Genomic DNA, 22,684 nt, shown 5'->3' with positions numbered 1-22,684 from the left:
TGTATCCAAGCAAATGGAATAAAATTATAAGACTAACTTATATTGGTAAAAAGCATTAAAAGTTATAACCATTCTTAAACAAAAATTATTAAAAATACTATCAAAACCAATGCTTGAATAAAATATAAAACAACAGTTGGCAATAAAAACAAAACATACCATAACATTAACCTATACAACCAAATTTTTGGAAACATCTTAATAATTACACCTATTATGTTTTTCAGTTGATGTGTTTTTGATCACCATATTAAAGAATGAGCTGATCTTTAAAACTACTTGAAAACACTGTTTTAAAATAATGATTGAAAATACATAATTTTGGATAAACTGCTTGAACCGTAATTAAAAAGATAAATTAGAAATGTTACAAATGTTCACATTGTCCAATCTTCCATAAATTTTAAAACAATACAAAAATTCTGATTATCAACTAAAGATGGGCACAAATTTGATTCATAATAGTGATTTAACATTTTGATGTACTCAATCCCAGATTTGGATTTAACACTTTCATCTTAATAGCATTCTTGAGGGTTCCTCAATGATTTCTTCAAGAATTTGTAATAGCAACACGAATAACATCGTTTTTAACAATGTTGTACGTATAACTACGGATTATGTGAAGACTATTATGAATAATTGTCTTTATCACAACACAAAACATATAACTAATTGATCTGTTTGGAAATCGTTGAAATATTAAAGAAAAATTAAATTCTCAAAAATATTTGTTACAATAATATAGTCTGAGTAACACTAATAAATATTTAACTACAGGAAATGTACGCTTTAGTTACACAGTACATTGTTTTAGCCTTATTATTTAAACCGTAAAAGTAATTTTTAGGAACGCGTTAATTTAGAAAGATTTACACTGATAGAAGTAATTTGAATAATCGTAACTTTCTCCAGAGCTAATTACTTACACAATATCAAAATGGAGACTGAGAAGGCTTGCTAGGTAAATTAAAAACACTCATAAACTGTATGGAAACACGTGGTACACAGTTTTATTCAATCAGTTCTCAATCGAACCGACTGAATTTTAGTTGTTCTATCTGCGAGGGTTTCGCCCTCTCGGTCTGAACCCACCACCCCTTGACCCCCCTCTTCCCCTCCCCCTCATTCTCCTTCCCCTATCCATCCCTCTGCCGCCACGAGGACTACCTCTACTTCTCGGACCTCTGGGGAACTTCTTCTGCTGGTAAGACTGTTGCTGGTACCTCCTGTCTCCATTACGATAATCTTCATCCATCGGTTCATCTTCGTCCATGCCCTCGTCATTCCAGTCGTAACTGTCTCTGAAACGTTCCTCATTGTTCCACTGATCACCGTCTCCATCACCATCGTCGTCATAATCGCCGTTCCCAAAGGACGCCCGCATATCCTGATCCTCGGGAAAGCTCGACCTGGTGTCCTCCTGATCGTTGATGAACCCTTGGTTCCTCCCCCGGAAAGGCGGTGGGGATCGATCTTGTCTGCCTCTCATTCCGAAGTCAGGCCTAAACGGCTCCCCAGGACCTCTGTACATGTCCTCTCTGAAGTCCGGCGTCCTGTTGAACTCTCTGCTCGGCATCGGACGCTGGAAGTCTCTATTCTGATTCTGGATATCGTGTGGGAAGCCTTGCCGGAAGTTGTCTGGAGGACGGAATGGTTCTGGTGGCGCCATGGAGCGGAACATTTCTCCTTGTTGGGGTGAAGGTAGAGGAGGTGGAGGTCGTAGCCTCTGCTCCTCAAGACCCGGGAACGATGGGGGAGGTTGCATCAACAGATGCCTCATGTCTTGATCCTGAGAACCTGTACAACACACAATATTGAGATTCTCCCCTCTTCATTAGGATTTTCTATAGATCCTAAGAAAACTCAATTTGAAGAAATTTTCTATATGATAGGAAGAACAGGCTTACCTTTACCATCTCCCTTTTCTTCTTCATAGGGACATTGAAAAAATAACACAAAAATTGGATATTCTCTGCCCATTGGACACAAACAGATTCTGTTTGAAGTGTCCAGTTCTACAAATTAAAAACACAAAAAGAGTAAAAAAAACAAAGACAAAGAGTTCTTTTTAATGTCTCTATGAAGATTACCTAATGCCGTGGCGCACATGCTCAATGTTCCAAAGTCTAGAGGGGTGAGGCTGAAAATCCGCCGCACGGCCCTAACCTACCACAAATAGACTCAAGTGTCAGACAGAGTACAGACCACTCAACCGTAGAAGTGTCACTACAGTGCACTTCACTTAAAGAAGCGGCCTTCTTAAAATTCTATAGTCTAGGCTGATAGTATCAAAACTGTGATTAGTGTGGACTGTACTCTGTATGTAGAGTGGAGAGGGAAGGGTAGCTCGGTATGTAACATGATTGCGTTACTGTGCCAAACAAACGCCAACAGCCTAACCTAGATTTTTACATTCTCACTCTTAGTGACAGACTTACGCACGTGGTTTGAGTTTGTAATCCTCAGTTCAATTATATCTCTGTCTAAAAAGAGAAAAGTTGATTGCCAATACTGAGTGTTTAATGTTTAAGGAAGTGAGTCGAGTACTTTGTGGTTGAAAACAACACCGCTTTGTGTTTGATTTGTGATGAAAATATAAATGTGTTTAAATAGTATACAATTATAGACATTACAAAACAAAACATTGTAGAAGCATATATGCTTAACACGTTTACAACGACGTGTATCTCTTCGGGTACTCGATTTTTTGTAGAGCGTGTTGTGCGCCTGATGGGGATATACGTTGCTGCGCATTTCCTCATTGTATTTTAATTGTTTGCCTGTCTTGGTGGTTTGTTAAATGTGTATGTCGTTGGGGACGCCATTGCTCGATTTTTATGGTAAATTAATTTTTAGGTACTCCTTGGGGTACACGGAGAAACATTGAAATACATTTTTTGTGCAAAATTGCAAAGCCTATATAAATTTTTTGTTGTACTTAGACGTTTAACGTAAAAAAATTATTACAATTTTTTGCCATTATTGAAAAATTTGACGGCAAATAAAAAAGTCCGGAAATAAGCGTTGTCATGAACTTGTTAAATTATAGGTCAGTCACAAGCAGAAAAAGTACAATATTTAAAAAATGTACGCAATCTCAACGTGGATAAACATTAGAAAGAGGTTGCTGTTCGAGGAAGTTTCAACTAATGTCAACAATTAGTTAAAGCTGGCAAGCCTTTTCATGACGGTAATAAGTAAAAACTTAATGACCGTTGAGGAGGTTTGTCTCCAAAATCATAAAATACTTTAACTCACTCTGTTTGTCTCCAAATACAGTTGTGGACCGATGTAAAAGATATATGTGGAAAATATAGGCAATGACTGACATTACTCACCAGTTTTAAGACGCCTGCAGGGGAAAAAACAATTCGGGACCACTTTGGGTGCAACAACAGCAGAATAGTTACAACTAAAATCCCAAAAGTTAATATTGACTACACATTTTTAGCACTTCAACTTGAGCTGTTGAACTTGCTGCAAATAAGGAGTTAAAAGAGTAATACAAGGCATGCTACAAGAATATACATCTTCCATTTTAATGTTCGGGTATAAAATGTGTTTCATACTGTAGGCTCGTTAATTAATTGCACTGATCAATAGTTTATTTGTAGTCAACCAGCAAATTGTTAAAATCTACGTTTTTACATTTTTCTTTGTGTGTCTCAGTGATCATTTCAAAAGTTAGTTTTTCGATCAGAATGTCAGTGAACTAATTTCTCAAAAAATTATTTTTGTGAAATCCAATTACAGAGCCAACCTTTCCGAAGAACACCTAAAATCTATTTTGATTATAGTGCTGCCGATACGGACTGACACTGTTGGCCAAAAACACCTGCACAAATATCTCACATAAAAAAAAGAAAGGCCAAGTGGTGTAACCGATGTTTTGTCAACATTTAAAAAGAATATTAATTTGAATAAATAAATTAATGGATTTTGTATAATAATACTGATAGTTTGGAACCTACTAAATCGGCTCAGTTACTGCAGAACGTTCAATTCTCGGTAGTTAGTTGGTCTGAACGTATTGTCTTACAATGTGAACGTACTTGGAGATCACTGAACATTTGTACGCACCTAACAGAGGCTGCTGTGACTGGGACTGCTGAGTGTCTTCACTTCGGTTGCTGTTCTGCCAAGAATCTTCATGGTCCGCCTGCAGCAGAAAACACCATCAAACTAATTGCTCATTAATTAAGCAAATACACAGTCCACTAAAAATATAACATCCTTGCAGGTTCGGCTGTCTGAAGCCTCTTTTTCTGTGAACCATTTACTCTTCTTACACAAGAAGAATTATATTTGTAATTTTGTCAATATCAAGAGGTTCCATGAGTAATTACGTGATAAAAAAACTGAACTGTTAGATTTTAATTTTCATGTAACTGTAGAGACATATTTTACTGTTAAATATTAACATTGCAAGATAACCTAAATTAAATCAAACTTAATTACCTTGAATGAAGATAATGAAAATATTATTATATAGCTGAATAAAACTTTGCGTACATCAAGATAAATACAAAGAAATAAACAACATTTATTTAATAGTTCAATATTTTTAAACATGGATTGTCAAACAGCAAAGAAGACCAAGTGTTGAGTCCAGAGATTTTAAATAGCAATGTAAAGAATATGTTTTAATTATTGTGCTTCCCAGTTACTCTGCAAGTAGGCCAATGTTTTAAGTAAGCACTTTTTCATAAAAACATAAAAAATACAACATTATTTATTAATACAACCATTACAATATTATACATTGCTATGTCTATTTTCTTTAATTTAGGTATTCTGAATTTTGCGTATGTCATATTTAAAAAACATACCCATACAATTTGGTAAACTTGTTTTATATATTTTACGTCACACATTTTTGTTGCAAATATTATTTTTTGTTCTTTCATTTTTTACTTATTGGGTAATTCTTGTTGCTCAGCAGAGCATGGACGTCTAGGACAATCATTCTATACAAGGGCGTAGCCAGTAAGGGGGTCCAAAGCCCTTGGACCCCCTCAAATTTTCATTTTTTTCAATTACTTTTTTAATTAATGAGTATTATTATTTAAATAATTCAGAAACTACTGAAAGACACAAATCAAGAACTTTTTAAAATATCAGTTGTCTGGACTCCCCAAAATTATTTCCTGGCTACGTTCTTAGATCTATAGGTTCCACGTTATACTTACAGAAGTGGAGTCTTGGTTCTCGTTGTCGGGGACAGGGGTTGAGGACGCAGGTTTGGACTCGTCGTCACTCAGGTCCATGTAAGGCCTGACATCGTTCAGCTCCTCCACTGCACCCGAATTGATGAACCGAGCAAAAGCTTCTGAGCCCTTCTTGATGGCTAACGTCAGGTCGTCCGTAGCTGTAACATACCACAGTTTTCACGATTAGTTTTGCTCATTTGATGTTTTGATGGACAAGAAACAATCATGTCCCAGACACTCCCAAGAATTAGACAGTATACAGTTAAAAATATATGGGATTCTGACAACTGACTGACGAGATTGTCTCCTCTCCTCTCCTCTCCAAACTAAAGATAGAAAAATTCGTTTTCATAAGTAATTATCCTATTTTTATTAATTTTTGTTCACTCAATATTTTTATTTGTTCTGTCTACTTTCTCTACAATATTGCTAATTATCAGAATTCTTAAGCCATATCCATAAGTTATTCTACATCAAACAACTTCTTTCAATTAAAAAATGTATACAATTAATCTACTCACTGCTCAAGTTAAAATTCTAATTCTAAAAAGTTCAACTTGAGTCTACGCACAGGCCATTAAGGCCCATGTAGACTTTTTCCCCAAGAAGTTATTTTTAATGTATGTATATATATATATATATATATATATATATATATATATAAATAAAATATATAATGTATGTATATATATTTTTATTTTTATTTCTCTCTTTATTTCAATATATGGATTATGTGATATAAGACTTTTTAACATTATTTAGCGTTAAATTATTTAATTTTAACTATTTTGAATTGTATTACTTGAATATTATTGTATATTTTATTACCATTAGATATCCAAATGCTACGTTTGTTTTCTTTTTCAATACAAAATATTTACTTCTGTTTTTCAGTATTTTGTGGAAATAAATGTGATTTTATTTCTTTAAATAAATTAAAAAACCACCTACTTTAGCAAAATAAACTATATGCTTCTAATGTATTTAATGTATAACTGTGATTTAATATTTTTCATTACTAAATTTTATTATTTATATCGCAAAGTTTACTGTGACACAACCGATCCAGTTCACTTGACTAAAAATTACCCAAACTTGGCTAACTAACTGTACATCAAAACTACACAACAGTACGAAGACAAGGTTAAAGACACAGAGACACAAGATGATGACACAAACAACTATCAATCAGAACGAAGAATATATTACATTACCATCCGTCGGAATCTGTCACACTTAACTCATGTGCACACAGTACAAAAGTCGTTTAAGCGTTTTACGTAACCAAACCAAAATGAAATGGAAGCAATAATGTATTTAGGTACAAAGATTTATAAACAGCATAAATTTATATTTTATTCAAAAGTATTAATTTACAGATATTTAAATTTAAATATTCTGCTTGATGACTAGACCATTGGTCTCCAAAGGGTTGATGTTTTCAAGAATGAGAGTAATTGCAGGTTATTTACAAAACTAAACGTTTCAATTCACTTGTCCACAATAAGTAAGAGTTCAGCAGTCCTACTAAACTACTACTAGTTAGTATTCAAAGAACTACTACAAGTCCCAGGAGCCTATACCAACATCTCAACATTTTTGTCATTTACATGAATTGCAATAAATATTGTAATAACTACTTACGGTAATCACTTAATTGATAGTACCAATCATGCAAAATGCAACTAGTGAAATGATTGTTAAATTTTATGTTTTGTTTAAAATACGTTTTTGGCTGCTTTTTAACAGCGTTCGAACACTAACGGGTAACAATCACGTGCACTTCATGCTTTCTAATAAATCTACGATATTACTTGGTTATTTTAATCATCTGACTTAATAGAATGAGAACCAAACCAGCACACTCCACAAAAGCACAACAGCACCATAGACAATCAAAGGACAAACTACAGTATTACTTGGTTATTTTAATCATCTGAGTTAATAGAATGACAACCAAACCAGCACACTCCACAAAAGAACAACAGCACCATGCACAGTTAGACAATCAGAAGGACGAAAGTGGATAGCCTATAATAAAAATTAGCTACTTACGTTTCAGGTCAATTTGTTTCCCGTAAATGATCAAACTTTCTGGCTCGATTTCTGCCAACGGGATAACTCCAGGTTGATTTACGATCAACTGATTGATGAGTTCGATGGGGTCAAATCCATCCTTATCATCTGTGAAAATCTCCAAACTTAATCCAGAGAAGCGTAATGGGTAGGGATCAAGGAGGAGTTACTACTAAAGGAAAAAAACAAATGGACGGAATCCTTGGAGACAAGGGCACTATCATCAGATGATAGGAAAGTATTTACTGGAAACATGGGATTACAGAAAAACCAACAGTGGGAAACGAGTTTACTAGTTTGTAGATGACTGGATTGGGTTTGGGTTTATAGAAACAAAATCACTACGTGGAAGTTAAAGGCTGAAACATATTCTAAAAAACATGGAAACAGATAAAAACTCATGCATCAACATTGAACTGTACTTAAGAAAGACTTCTTAAGCGCAATTTGTATCTAAGAACTATACAAACTTAACACACAAAAATTATATATTATCTTTTTATAGGAATAAAGAAATTCATTTTTTTAAAGTTGACTATTACTTCATCTGAAGTGGATCTTGTCAAATCCGAATTTCACTCATAAAAGACATCCAAGAGAATCTCAAATTAGCAAAAAATTTAACCTATGTTTTTAATACGGTATCATTTACTGTCAAGAAAAAAAGAAATATAAAGAAATTAACTCCTAACCTACATAGAAAGATTACTTTTAATTATTTCAGAGGTGCCTAATGTTTAATGATTTAATGATTGTAAAAATTTTACTATTAGTATAATTAATTAGCAACGAAAAATATGCTAGACAGACTCGTATGCCGGCAACTTAACTTCCAGAATCCTTTACAAATACAAATCTTGTATCTGATTTCTCTACTGTACTGTATTTTTGTATGGCATTGTAGAAAATTATTATTACGTCATAAAGCACTTCAATGACAACACTAAGAAGATATAATTTTTGTTTACTTGTTACAATATTAGAGAATAGAATTTTATTTCATTAAGAACTATTACAGCCTGCACTAAAACTGAGTTACTCATACCATCACCAACAGCAGCGTGGTTCCAATGGGCTTGAAAGTTCTTCGGGATTGGTTTAGAATACGGCACCTGAAAATCATCACAGTGTGATATAAAACTCTACGTAAAAATTAATAATAATTAAAGGCACAGATGGATAAAACTGAAATCTTAAATCAGTTTAAAAAATTATTTTATTACATAAATATTAACCCTTTTGTTTAAAAAACTAAGTTAAGTTATAAAAAACTACAGAAAAATGCCAATGTCCAAATGTACAAACATTGTGAAAACTACCGAAGAAATGAAAATGTCTTTATATACGCACACTCACAAAAAAAATTCTACCACAATATTTTGTTAATGCATTATACATTTTTTTTGTATATATAGAATCAGAATGAACTACGTATATTACCAGAGAAAAATATTTATAGCAATTTTGTAAGATTATTAGCTATTTTGTTTTAAATTTAGTGTAAAGCAAGATAAAAAAATAAAAATTTACAACATAACTTCTACAGTTTATAACATATTAATCAAAGATTTTTATCATTTTATTTAGTTAAACTTTCTATTTCACGTGATATTGTGTTTTATAGTAAAATATTTTTTCTAGCGTTAATCTGGAAAAAATGTATAATTTAAATATTTTTATTTTTTAAAACAATACATCTACAAATACAATTTGTTTTATAGGTTTAAAAAGGAAATTTCTTTTTCTGCTTACTGGTCAAAAAATTAGGAAAATAAATCAATATTTGTAATTTTAATAACTTCTTTAGTAAAACACTGCAAAAAACGGATGAAATAGGCCTGACTCTCTACAGTAGTACACTGGGTGGAAAATCCCCAAGGCGCGTGGAATAGGAGGTGGGCCGGACAGGCGGAGCGTGGTGGGGGTAGGGTATGCGTGACGTAGCTGCAGTCCTCGTGGCGCGGGTAGCCGGCCTTGAGCAGTAGGTGAACAGTCAGTTACACGAGTGTTGGTAGTGTGTCTATAGCGTGTCGGTAGCGGACTGTGTCGGTGAAGGTATGTAGTTACATGTTTCTAATTCATGTGTGAATAGTGTGAAATCAAGTAGTGTGTTTATAGTGTGTCGGTAGCGGACTGTGTCGGTGAACGTATGTACTTACATGTTTCTAATTCACGTGTGAATAGTGTGAAATAGTGAAATGCCGGGAATGCGGTGTGCTGTTGCTGTATGCAACAATTCATACTTCAAAACCAAAGAAAGGCTCGATGGTGTTTCTTATTTTCGCTTTCCTAAAGACGAAAGAGTAAGGAATATTTGGATACAGCGGTGTAAAAGAAAAGATGAATTTAACCCTGATACTTCGTATGTTTGCTCAGATCATTTCAAGACTGACGATTTTATAAGGAACATTCGTGGTGAAATTATGGGAAGTAAAAAGAAATTAATTAAAAAAGATGTTATGCCATCAATAAAATTAATGCCTCTGGAAAGCGAGAAGAAGTTTGAAAGAAAGGATCGACTGAAAGAACGAGAAACCAAAGAAATGATTAAAAGTATTCTTGAAAAATCGCAAAGGGTGGACGAAACTAGTGATAATGTATTGGGAGAATCAGGCAGACCCATTATTAACACAGGTACCGAGGAAAATATTGACTACAAATTAGAATACTTCAAAATGAAAGAAGCTTTGGAAAAGTGTAAGAATGAACAGTATGAAAAGAACGTCAAACTGGAGCAAGATTATAAAAACCTGAAAAATGAATTCACCCAGACCGTCTCAAAAGAAGTTCATCACATACTTAGTGGTGTGTTTTCTAAAACACAAATTGAGTTAATTCTTAATAAAAAGAAAAAGGTAAAGGCATGGAGCTGTGAAGATATAACAAACGCGTTTACCATAAGATACCTGAGTAAGAGATGCTACATTCATCTACGAAATAAGATGGGTGTTCCTCTACCAAGTATAACAACATTAAAAGAATGGGCGTCAAAACTTAGCGTACACAGTGGAGTACTTGATGGTGTACTTAAATTGATGGAAGTAGCCTCAGTGACAATGAATACCCTGGAGAAGCTAGTTGTACTTCAGTTTGACGAAATGAAAGTCATGTCGATTTTTGAATATGATTCAGTCGCTGATAAAGTAATGGGTCCTCATTCACAGGCTCAAGTAATAATGGTAAGATCATTATTTGCTTCATGGAAGCAGCCTGTTTTCACTGAATTTGACCAAAAAATGACAAAAGCGTGTTTAGACCACATTATATCAAGACTTTATGCCATTGGATTTACTGTTGTTGCTGTCGTGTCTGACTGTGGAGGAGGAAATTTAGGCGTGTGGAAAGAATTTAAAGTCTCCTACAATAACAGCGTTCACTTTTCAAAAATAACTAATAGGAATATTTATTTCTTTGCCGATGTTCCTCATCTATTGAAATTGATCCGCAATTGGTACATTGACGGAGGTTTTTTTATGTCGGATGGTACAATGATATCTCCAGCACCAGTTAGGAAGCTTATAGAGAGCACAGATAAACTGGAGATATCGTCATGTCATAAATTAACCAAAAAACATGTCAACTGCGAGAAATTTCAAAGACAGAATGTCCAGTTAGCTGCCCAGCTGATGTCGAACACAACGGCTTGTGCATTGCGACGCTATGACGTATGTGATGAAGCGCTTCGAAAGAATGCTGCAAATTTTATTAAATTGACAAACGATTGGTTTGATGTAATGAATAGTAGGGTGCCCAACGCAAGTTTAAATTTAATGTGTGGCTACGGTCTTCATTTAGAGGAGCAAAAACAAATTTTAGAACAGTACGTGAAAATAATGGAGGGAATGAGTTGTATTGAAAAAAATAAAAATCAACAAGAAGCTTCGATTTTTCAAAACGATAAGAAAACGCTAAAATTGTTCCAGAAAGGCGTGATAATGTCTACAAAATCGTTAATGTTGCTATTTGATGACTTGAAGATCTTCAACATATCATATATTCTAACATCGAAACTGAACCAAGACAGTTTGGAAAACTTTTTTCCCTTGTAAGAGGAAGTGGTGGTTGCAATGATCATCCAACTCCTCTGGAGTTTCTTTACCATATGAGGTTACTTATCCTTGGAAAAAATGAAACTTTAAGACGCAATTGCAATACCCAGCAAACGGACGATGAGTTTATTGTTGGGAAGGTTTTAAAGAAATCCTGTGTTGTAGTTGAAAAAGTGAGTGCTCCAGAAACTGAAAGTGACAATGACATGGAAGTGGAAGAGGAACCTAATTGTGAGACAGATGAAAGGTTTGTCAACGTAGCGACACCGCAAATCCATGATACACCCGGACCTTCAAGTGTAGACATACCAATATCAGAAGAACTATCTACTGATGGCCTTAGTTATATAAGTGGGTGGATGGCTAGAAAGTTAAAAAACAAGTATCCTGATTTAGGCCATTTTACATATAAAAGAAGCAATGAGGGGTCATGGGTTAGTGAGTTGTCTGCTGGAGGACTAACAGAAGCGACATTAGACTTTCAAAAAAAGATTATTGAAATGGAAAAAGTATTCATAGCATTCGCTGGCGAAAATATTCCCAACATACCTGGTGTTAAACAAAAATTAAAAAAGAAGTTACAAGAATTAGTCTGTGAAATACCGGACGAAATAATTGAGATATTTGCCAGAAGAAGAATAGCGATGAGGGTGAAATATTTAAATAAACAGAGGTTAAATCAAAAAAATGTTCAAAAATATAAAAAGTTACAAAAATTAGCTGCCTAAACTTCAGACTTGAAACTCGATAATGCAGGTAATTATATGTTTTGTATTAGTTACACTTTGTATTAGAATATTGTATTTCGTATGTAAATATACTGGTAATTGTTACATTGTATTAAAATTCCATTATAACGCAAGAAGTAAATATTTTTCTTTTTAAAATATGAAATTGAATAGATGGTTTTAGTTTGATACCCACTATTGTGATGTTAACACTAATTATTACACAACCATATTCATAATGCAAAGTTATTATTATACTTCAATTATCTGTTTATTTTCAGGGACTCCAAATTCTTTACTTTTGAAGACGGATGGATTAGAAACATTTTCATTACAAACTTGCCTTAAACGGATATTGATACTTGAGAAACATTTAAATTTCTGAGCTGGTGCAATATTGTTGTATATGTTGTATTTAAACTTTTATGTGCAGTTTTATTTGTTATTTGACTTCAGTGTTTTTATGCTATTTTGTCTGTGATAATTTATTCTTATGTATGTTACTTTTATGTGAAATATCTATTTTTATGTGCAATATTTATTTATTTGTTATCGCCTAGTAAAACTTAAAACCATGCCTGTCAGCTAATGATATATTCAAATATTTATAATTATTATTTCATAAATTATTGAAGAAAAAATGGACTGTAGCTAATACTTGAGAAACATTTAAATTTCTGAGCTGGTGCAATATTGTTGTATATGTTGTATGTAAACTTTTATGTGCAGTTTTATTTGTTATTTGACTTCAGTGTTTTTATGCTATTTTGTCTGTGATTAATTATTCTTATGTATGTTACTTTTATGTGAAATATCTATTTTTATGTGCAATATTTATTTATTTATTTGTTATAGCCTAGTAAAACTTAAAACCCATGCCTGTTAGCTAATGATATATTCAAATATTTATAATTTTTATGTCATAAATTGTTGAAGAAAAAATTGACTGTAGCTAATTCAAGCTGTAATATGACTTTGTCAATACATATGTATTATATCAACGACAAAATAAAGATTCTTGATTCTTGATCCAGCCTTGATATTAGTTTAACAGCGAAGTACGATGTAATGTTTTCTTGTAATTTTGTAAATAGCCATAATATGAAATATAAAGTACTTATTAATTACTAACTTGCATATTTTTATTGCAACTGCCTATGATAATACAGATAAGGCCATGTGCCCGGGTTATTGTGTTGAGTTAGCGAAGCTACGAGAATGAGACTGAAGTGTTTGAAATGCGGGGACCAGGACTGCAGCGTCTGGGACTGCAACTACGTCACGGCACGGCGGTAGAGGTGGGGGAGCCGTCTGTCCGGCCCACCTCCTATTCCACGCGCCTTGGAAAATCCCCAGCATTCTTAGAAAAAACTTAATTTTTGGCCTGGCACTAACAGGGTAAAAATTTACCATAGCTAATCATGTAAACACACGAATATAAAGTGAAAATGTTCCTCAATACCTTCTTCAGAACAACTTTGACTTTCTCATCTGTAGAATCGATGTCCAGACCGGGGATAGCTCCAGAGTTGTCAGAGGCAGGGTTGATGGTCTCAACTTTGTCCTCTGGACCCATGCCAGGTATCACACTCAGGTCATCTGCAATTTTTATCACAAATTACTGTAAACCTTCCTAACAAAATTTGTAATCGCTGACTACGAGGAATTATTGATATTTCACACTTGAAATCTGTATTTTACCTTTAACAGTGCAATTAAAATTGTTACAACTCCATGAAAGTCAGTTACTTTATTTTGTTCCATATATCGAAGAATATTCACTTTAAAACTTAGAGTGCTAATCCCGTAATTTTACGGAACAGTGAAACTTCTGAAGAATGCTAATCCCGTAGTTTTACGTGGTTGTCATTTCAATTGGTATTATATTACATTGTCCGTATTTAAACAGGTTTTGTCTAATCAACAATGTTATTTGGGTTTTTAGTAACACAATTCACCGCTAGAAGCGTCAGATGTATTGAATGAGCTTGATGATAAAGCAACTTCGGTCACTTTGTTTACGCGTAACTGTGCAAAAACATATGTTTTAAGGTGTACCACACAAAAAAAGAACTACAAAACATAAAAACATGATTTGTATTGTTCAAAGGACAGTTTATACTTGTAAATGGGTCATTGTAAATAATTGTATATATACTTAGTTTAGTTTGTTAGATAAAAAAACTGTTTAAAATAATATATGTTTTTCAAAAACATTTTTTATGTGTAGTTTTTGAAAAAAACACTAACAATCTCACGTTACAAGAAAGAAGAAAGTAAGCTGAATTAAGGCATGTAAATATTTTTCTTATACCTTAAATACTTTTTTTTAATAAATTTTTGAAAACCACCAAAAACGCCCAGCATTCTATAGACTTATATGTTATTTAGGGCTAGCACTCAAAGTGTTAAGAGTTTTGTTTGTTTAACACAATATTATTAGTATGTAACTCTTAATCACTCCTCAAGTAAAAAGATAAGTATGAAGAATTTAAAATGATAAATTATTTTTAAATTATGCTACAACTATTGGTGTATTTATTAACTCTTTCTTAATAACCAGAATTTTAAAATATTGAAATAACAGGTTTGCAATTTGAAATATTTATGCTATTTTATGTAATATCATCTATCTAATTAAATTTTAAAAACATTTTAATTACATTTATTTTTGTGAAAACAACTTTATACGCATTTTAACAGCAAGTGATTTTTCGAAACAAAAAATGATAAAAAATGTAATCCTTAAACATAATTGTTATGAGGCGGATTTCATGTCTTTTCAAGAACACAAATTTTGTTACAACTTTCATGTCGTAAGTGTGAGAAATGGGACAAACCGATTTCGTTCTCGTCGAGGCCTGACATGTTGGCGGGCAGTGTGTTGAGGTTGTACTTGTCCCTCATGAGGTCGCCAGGTCGATTGCGTGTCCAGAACTTGCTCGAATGGTCGTTACTTCCTGAACACAAGATGTGACCGAGCGGGTGCCACGCCAGAGTCCACACAATGCTGTCATGCGCTTGTTCTATCGCTCCCACCTCCTTGTCAGCTCTGCACAACCAAGCAAACCATTGTTCCCTTACTAGCTCAATAATGGTATTTAATTTATTTCAATTTTCATCATTTTTATTCGCCATAAACATGTACAATATGATTGACAAAGTCATAAATACAGCTCATCGTTACAGCCACATCTAAATCTTAAAACTAAGAATAATTAAGCTTACACAGTGACTGTAACTGAATACAAAAACGCAATAATCATTAAAGGTTTTATTTAACCAACTTTGTCCAATTTCAGCATAATTTTTTATTACATGTGTTATGGCTATGAATTTCATGTTTAAATTTAAGTAAATTTGGATTTTTATGTATATATATATATACAGGGTGAGTGGCTCTTGGTGTGACAAATTTTGTTGGGTTATAATGCAAAGTAAATGTGATACAATGGTGATTATAAAAAAGTCTAACTCCAAAAATTAGCTCTGAAATGAATTATTTTCAGTTTTTCTAAAAAGCCCGTGTTTTTGTACGTAAATCTGATATTTCTCAGCAACGTATGGACATATGTGAGCAAACTACACAATTTTTAGATTCTCCGTTAAATTTTCGATTTGAAAAAGTTATCGGTTCAAACGGTAAGAAAAGAAAATTAAGCTTCAGGTCGATGTAAATGGCAAAGTTGCTAGGTTTCATAAAAACTTAAATATCATTCAACCCCATCTTTTTACCACACCCTGTACAAAAGAATGTGTCAAGTATATTACAAACTTTGCCATTTAATGGGCTTTAAAATAGTATGCCATATGACCATAGTTAAGTATTCGGTTACCTACTTTTATTGGTTTGAATATTAAAAAACATGCAAGCTACAAAAAGATTAAAACAATATAATAACAACGTACAGTTTTTATGTTTTTTTTATTTAATTTTTATGTTTTATCAAACTGCTCATAAAACAGGGAATAAAATATTTATAAAAAAGTAAAGCAGTTTAAACATTAAAAGTCAAATCATTGCAGTTCATTCTCAAATTGGCGACCTTTTTTTCTCACACAAGCTCTTGCTCGCTTTCGCATTGCTACTGCGGTAATTGCAAAAGACAGTTATTCCCGAAGCCTTTGAGCAGCCAGACCAATTCTCCCTCATAATTTTTTTCTGAGTTTACTGGGGTGGAATAAACTTCCTGCTTAAAAAACCCCACACAAAAAAGTCAATAGGTGTAAGGTCGGGAGATCGGGCAGGCCATGCGACAGTTCCCCCACGTCCAATCCACTCCGGATAGTTTTCAGTCAGCCATTGACGTACTGTTGCATTAAAATGTGGACGGGCTCCATCCTGCTGGAATATAAGCTCGTCTCTTTCATCATTTTTCAAATTGTTCTAGAAGGTTAGGTATGTCATGTTGCAAAAAATCTAAGTAGATTGTTCCATTTACAGTTCCATCAAATATGTGAGGGCCAATCAGTTGGTCGCCTAAGACTCCTCACCAAACATTAATACTAAAACGCGTTTGAAACTATTGTTCCCTTGTCCGGTGTGGGTTTTTTGATCCCAGTTGTGCATATTATGGCAATTGAAAATTCCTGCTCTTGTAAACCATGACTCATCAGTCCAAAAGATTTTTCGATAAAAATGACGCTGCTCTATGTCTCTGTTTAACAACCAACGACAGATTTGTAGTCTAGGAGCATAATCAGTTAGTTGCTTTCAGACCTTGAACAGGCGTAAAATGGTATGGATGGAACTTATTCTTATGCAAAATGTCTAAAACCTACGTCTCTAGAAAGTTATCTACTACTAACTTCTGGATCATTCTGTACTGAATTTAGAACTACTTCATCTAATCCTACATCATGAACAATTTGTCCTACTTCGTTAGGTCTTTTGTGAACTGTACCTCCCTCCACAAGACGTTGATGGAGTCTTGAGAACACAGAATGACTGGGAAGTCGGCGATCAGGGTAGCGAGCTTGATACTCTCTTTGGGCAGCACGCGCATTTCCATCACAAAACCCGTAAATATAGTGCATATCAGCGTATTCTCGAGTAGTAAACTCCATGGCAGCCTACACTTGACTAAATTGAGTTGAAAAATAGTTTATTGGAGGTAGAAGTAATTCATGTGGACACTGGTCTTACAAAACAAGATAAGGAATGAATGCACAGTACTGGTGAAAGTGATAAGATAAGGAATTAATACATTGATAAAGGATGTGACCAGTAATCCATAACTACCATCCACAAATTATTTTAAACTGCTTTACTATTTGTAATCTTCAATTCCTTGTTTTATGAGGCAGTTTTATAAAACATAAAAATTAAGTACAGTTGTTATTAAATTGTTTTAATCTTTTTGTAGATTGCATGTTTTTTAATATTCAAACCGCTTAAAGTCGGTTACCGAATACTTAACTATGGCCATATGGCATGCCATTTTAAAGCCTATTAAATGACAAAGTTTTTAATATCACTTGACACATTCTTGTGTACAGGGTGTGGTAAAAAGATGGGGTTCAATGATATTTAAGTTTTTATGAAACTTAGCAACTTTGCCATTTAAATCGACCTGAAGCTTAATTTTCTTTTCTTACCGTTTGAACCGATAACTTTTTCAAATCGAAAATTTAACGGAGAATCTAAAAATTGTGTAGTTTGCTCACATATGTCTATACGTTGCTGAGAAATATCAGATTTACGTACAAAAACACGGACCTTTTAGAAAAACTTAAAATAATTCATTTCAGAGCTAATTTTTGGAGTTAGACTTTTTTATAATCACTATTGTATCACATTTACTTTGCATTATAACCCAAAAAATTTTGTCACACCAAGAGCCACTCACCCTGTATATATTGTAAAAAAAGTTTTGTACTTTAGTTGTTATCAAATCTCATTTTGTTGCTATAATACTGAAGGTGTTAACAAATAAAGTTTTTAAATGTTTAATTTTTCACACTCTTAAGAATTTATAAACAATATTATTGTTTTTTGTAAATATTGCAAAATTTAAAATCACAACATTTATCTGGATATCTGGGTTATCCAGATTGGTTTTACAGAGTACGGGGTAACATTATTGGAAGAATTATCAAATTTTTGTTTTAATGAACAACTTTCAAGAGAAGAATATTCAAGAATCAGTAGTTTTCATGGCTCATTCTGAGTAAAATCAATAGCAAATTTATGATAACAGAATTCAAACTTATATAAGATTCATCATAGACATCAGTTACCATAAAATCCATATTCCATCCATAGAAATGTATGTGGGTGATTCTAGAATGTTTCTTCCTCTTGAAGTTTTCTTTGACCAGTTAATTAATTTACTTTTAAGTAGAAAATGTATCAACAACTCATGTTTGAGATCGGATCTCTGACTCACCCCACATGCCAGAAGAGTGTATGGCTCCGTCCGAGCCCCCGCTGCAGAACAACCCTTCGTGGTACGGATGCCAGGCGACAGAGCTGCTCTCCTTCTTGTGGCCACGGAATGTCTGCACCTCGGATGACAAGTTCCGCACGTCGAACAGCTTGAGTAAGTGGTCCCTGGACGCCGTTACCAGCCAGTTGCCATTGTTGTTCCACTTGACGTCCATAACCGTTGACTTGTGCGCATGTCTGAGACACACACAGTGGAATTTGACGCTTACGGTTCAATATCGCACATTAAATGTATTTTAAAGTACACCATAACTTCATTGGAAGTTATTAAAAACCAATAATTAATGTATTAATTTTCTAATTTTATTGCAATGGTCTTTTTTCCATTATTGAGAAACAACAGTTGTGCTTGAACAACACAAATTGTATACAACAAACATAAATAAAACACCACCTCTCTCAGACCTACCCCCCTCTCCCTCTGTTGGAGCTAATCAGTTTTTGTTCCCCCCCCCTTGCCGTGGATTTCACCACTTATTTGCATTGGGACATCATAGACGCAATTATCTCCAGTTCAGTACCATTCCGAAAATTCTTCAACCAGGCAACGAGGGTCAACGGTAGTAATGTTTATACAGCAAGTACACATTAACAATCATCCATAACATATATGATTAACATAATGGTAAATTTATCCTTAGGATAAATCATATATTTATTTTACAAGTGTCTTACTGGAATTGAACACACATGCCAGAATAATAAATGTCATGTTATAAAAATCTGATTACACTGATTTAATATTTAACATTCAAGATTTCCTTTTATGTAAAACCCTTCCATGGATACAAAAACTGTGCACAATTACAAGTTCAATATGATGCTATCAAAAGCGGTTTTTATTGTCACACTAATGAGGAAATGTTGTGAAGTATTCAATTCATCCTTCCAATTATTCCTGATTTCTTTCTTGTCATTATCCAATAAGAGTTGCAAAATATTTATCAATTACACTTGGAACATTACAAAAGCAATACAATGCTGGTGCAATTCAATGCTGGTAGAACATTAATCCTCCGAATAATTATCTGCGTATTCTTTCGTAAGATCTTTGGAACTTTTAACTTGCAGTAATATTATGGTGAAACACTCGCTGGTCGGAGATAGAAGTTACTTTACTACTTGAAGGTACCACTTGACTTACAAAGTAGCGAGCGACTGCCCAGTCTTGGGATCCCACAGTTTGACGGGCTGTTGGTTATCCTTGCTGCCAGAGATGACAAGGCCCTTCTGAGGGTGCCAGTGGACACATTTAACGTCTGCTCCGTGACCTGCAACATGGACACGGTCAGACCATCACAAGATTGTTCGCTTCAACCATTGACTCAAATAGGAGAGAGTGGATTCTTTTTAAGAAACTTGGTGTACTAACATTACCGTCCATGTATATTTTATCCATTTTAATGATTGTTAGAAGCAATTTACACTGATTTAGCATACAATGTTTAATAGCAAGTGTACTTTCAGTTTAACTCAGAAAAGTTTCCAATACCAAGGGATTACATTTTATAGTGTACTACCTAATTTCATTCAAACTATGCCAGTCAGTTTGTTCAAGAAACACATGAAAAACATTTTGATAAAGAAATGTATCTACAATGTAGAAGACTTTTTAAATATAGACGACTTTTTAACTTAAGCATGCTGTAGCTTAGCGAATTTTATTTTATTTTTTACCATTGTTATACATTTTTATTAATGTTTTTGACAAATAAAGATTGTCTATTGTCTATTGTCTAACTGTGATACAAAAACCTTAATGTAAACTTTGTTATTATTTTAAATTATTGTATGTGTTTTTAAACTTTATTTTTTATTTATAAATGTGTTTAAGCAATAATTTTAATAAATGAACCACTTAAAAAAATTTTACTGTAATATAGTTTTTATTTATAATATATGTTTACTATGTTCATGACAATGTCTATTGTACACTTATGTATTTTAATGACAATAAAGCTTTTTGATTCTTGATTCTTGATCAAGAGGAAATCAGGCACTGCAGATTCTTAGTTACTTAGTGACTTGTGCCTTAGATACGATTCATAGTGTTCACATAATTACATTTACTATAGTAGGTTACCGATGTAGTACTTACAGCCCCAATTAGTGACTATATCTTGTACAACTCTAAGAGGATCTACTAAAAATGTAATACGCTATGTAAAGGACTATGTAATAACAATTTAGTAAAGGATGTTACGTATTAGCCCAATTTATTGACTTATCTAAAGTGTTTCACACAATATAACACCAAAAGTTCTGTAATGTAAAACATATTAATGATACACTTTTCTGTTCTGAAGTAAAATTTTGATTGTTATTTATGACTTTTGTTAATTATTATTAATAATTAAGAGTAAAAGTAAAAGCCAGAAAAGTGGTATCAACAAACAGTAAAAGTAACGTTTTTACAAACATTCTATGCAACTGTAATCTGATGCTTTGTTTAGCTTTGAACATCAAATTCAAATTTTAGTAGTTTCCCGTAAAATTAACATGTGTACCAGTTGTACCTCACTGGTGGGGAAAACCCAAGCGAATTATATTTTTATAAAAATAAATCCAATTGCTGATTTAATACCGATTGCCATGTTATAATAAAAAGTTACTTAGGAATAACCAATAAAAATCTGACATTTAGTCAATAAACTTTGTTTTAGGCAGCAACCAATGTGTAAACTACTAGTTTACCCCAATCTTCCATATTATTTTACAACACAATTACACTTTGTAATAATTTGAATTAGGTTTTACTAAAAATATACTACTGAAAAATCTTTTATTGGCATTAATATCTTCAGATAGTTTATTCAGACATGGTCTTATGTATGCATACTTAATTTTGACATAAAAATTTACATTTTAACATGTTAACGACAACGGCTTATTTTTGGCCGTTTTTATTTGCTGTAGAATTTTTCAACAATAATAACATAAAAAGCCCGGTGTGTACCCAATTGGGTACACGACGGCAGTTGTGAAAGTTCACATGTACCCGTTAATTTTATAAAATTATGTTTATTTCAATAATTTAACATAGACTATCAGTCAAGTAACACTCCTAAAAATAATGATATTTTAATGCTCTTTAAATTCTAAGTTTTATCTAAAGAAATGATAATTATTGAAGAATAAAACTACATTAAAAAATAACTATATGAATTAGATTGTGAAAGTTGATATTATACTAAGTGAAGTCGGTCAACTCGCCTCTTAGTGTCCTTTCTTCTTGACAGCGTTGGAAGTCCCAAATTTTAATCGTTCCGTCATCCGAGCAGGTGGCAAACTTACTATCACTTGGACTGAAACTGCAAATAAAAATATTTCTCAGTAAAAGGTTAAACATTTCAAATTGTTCTTTACATTTACTAGAGAAAGTCACACATTTTGTCAAATCAAACTACCTAAAACATTAACTAGCTTACCATTAACAGTTGAGAGAGTGTTCTTTTGCATGTTTCTTAATCCATTTATAAGATCTATATTAAATTAAGGTAGAGTAAAAGTGATTATTTCCAATTCAAAGTATTTATTGCACATTGACATTTGAATACATAAGTAATACAAACAGGTGCATGATCAAGTTTTTTAAATGTATAACTAAAATACAAGCGTTGCAGTATGTTCTGCATGTATTCTATATTGTATTATGTCTATAAAGAATAACAAATTCATCCTTATTTTACATAGACTGAAGTGATAATATGGCGTAATAATGAATAATTGCATGGGTTGTGATTTTAAAATTGATTAGTTATATTATTTTAAAAATCTTTCTGCATTTCATTTACACTGTAATAAGCTTTTTCTATGAGGAGGTTTTTAATACTATTTTAAAAAATTATTATTTTTAAGCTCTTTTAGTGATAAAGGTAAACAATTAAATAAGCGAATTCCCGCATATAGTGGACTTTTTCAAATATAAGAAGTTTTATGAATTGGAAAGACAAGAAGAGTTTTGTGTCTAGTATTATGATTATGCTGATTTTTGTATTGGTCAAAGGTGTTTAGGTTTTTATTGACTAAATTAAAAATAATGTATAAACCTGGTAGTGTGAGTATTTTAAATTTTTTAAATAAACGGTCGGTTTTTTATTTACCATTGTGTACCCCAGTGACCGTTTCTGACTAAATTAAAACAGATTTCAAATGTATCAGGGTTTTCTA

At 33.0% G+C, this 22,684-nt stretch overlaps 1 protein-coding gene across 1 annotated transcript; it reads right to left on the bottom strand.

Annotated features, from left to right (window-relative positions):
• Positions 1–1,057: 1,057 nt before the first annotated feature.
• Positions 1,058–21,825, bottom strand: LOC124373548 (pre-mRNA 3' end processing protein WDR33-like; the record flags this gene model as incomplete). The annotated part of the gene is given in 11 exon segments (XM_046831909.1): positions 1,058–1,800; positions 4,084–4,162; positions 5,193–5,371; positions 7,269–7,397; positions 8,335–8,401; positions 13,529–13,665; positions 14,907–15,118; positions 18,456–18,472; positions 18,475–18,691; positions 19,659–19,785; positions 21,728–21,825. Coding segments are annotated over 11 exon segments (2,005 nt in total), but the record flags the coding sequence as incomplete, so codon positions are not given.
• Positions 21,826–22,684: the final 859 nt, after the last annotated feature.

This window comes from Homalodisca vitripennis, unplaced genomic scaffold, assembly GCF_021130785.1.
Source record: "Homalodisca vitripennis isolate AUS2020 unplaced genomic scaffold, UT_GWSS_2.1 ScUCBcl_5870;HRSCAF=12810, whole genome shotgun sequence".
Classification (NCBI taxonomy): Eukaryota; Metazoa; Arthropoda; class Insecta; order Hemiptera; family Cicadellidae; genus Homalodisca; species Homalodisca vitripennis.
The sequence above is the reverse complement of the archived record's forward strand: the minus strand, read 5'-3'. Positions and strand labels throughout refer to the sequence as shown.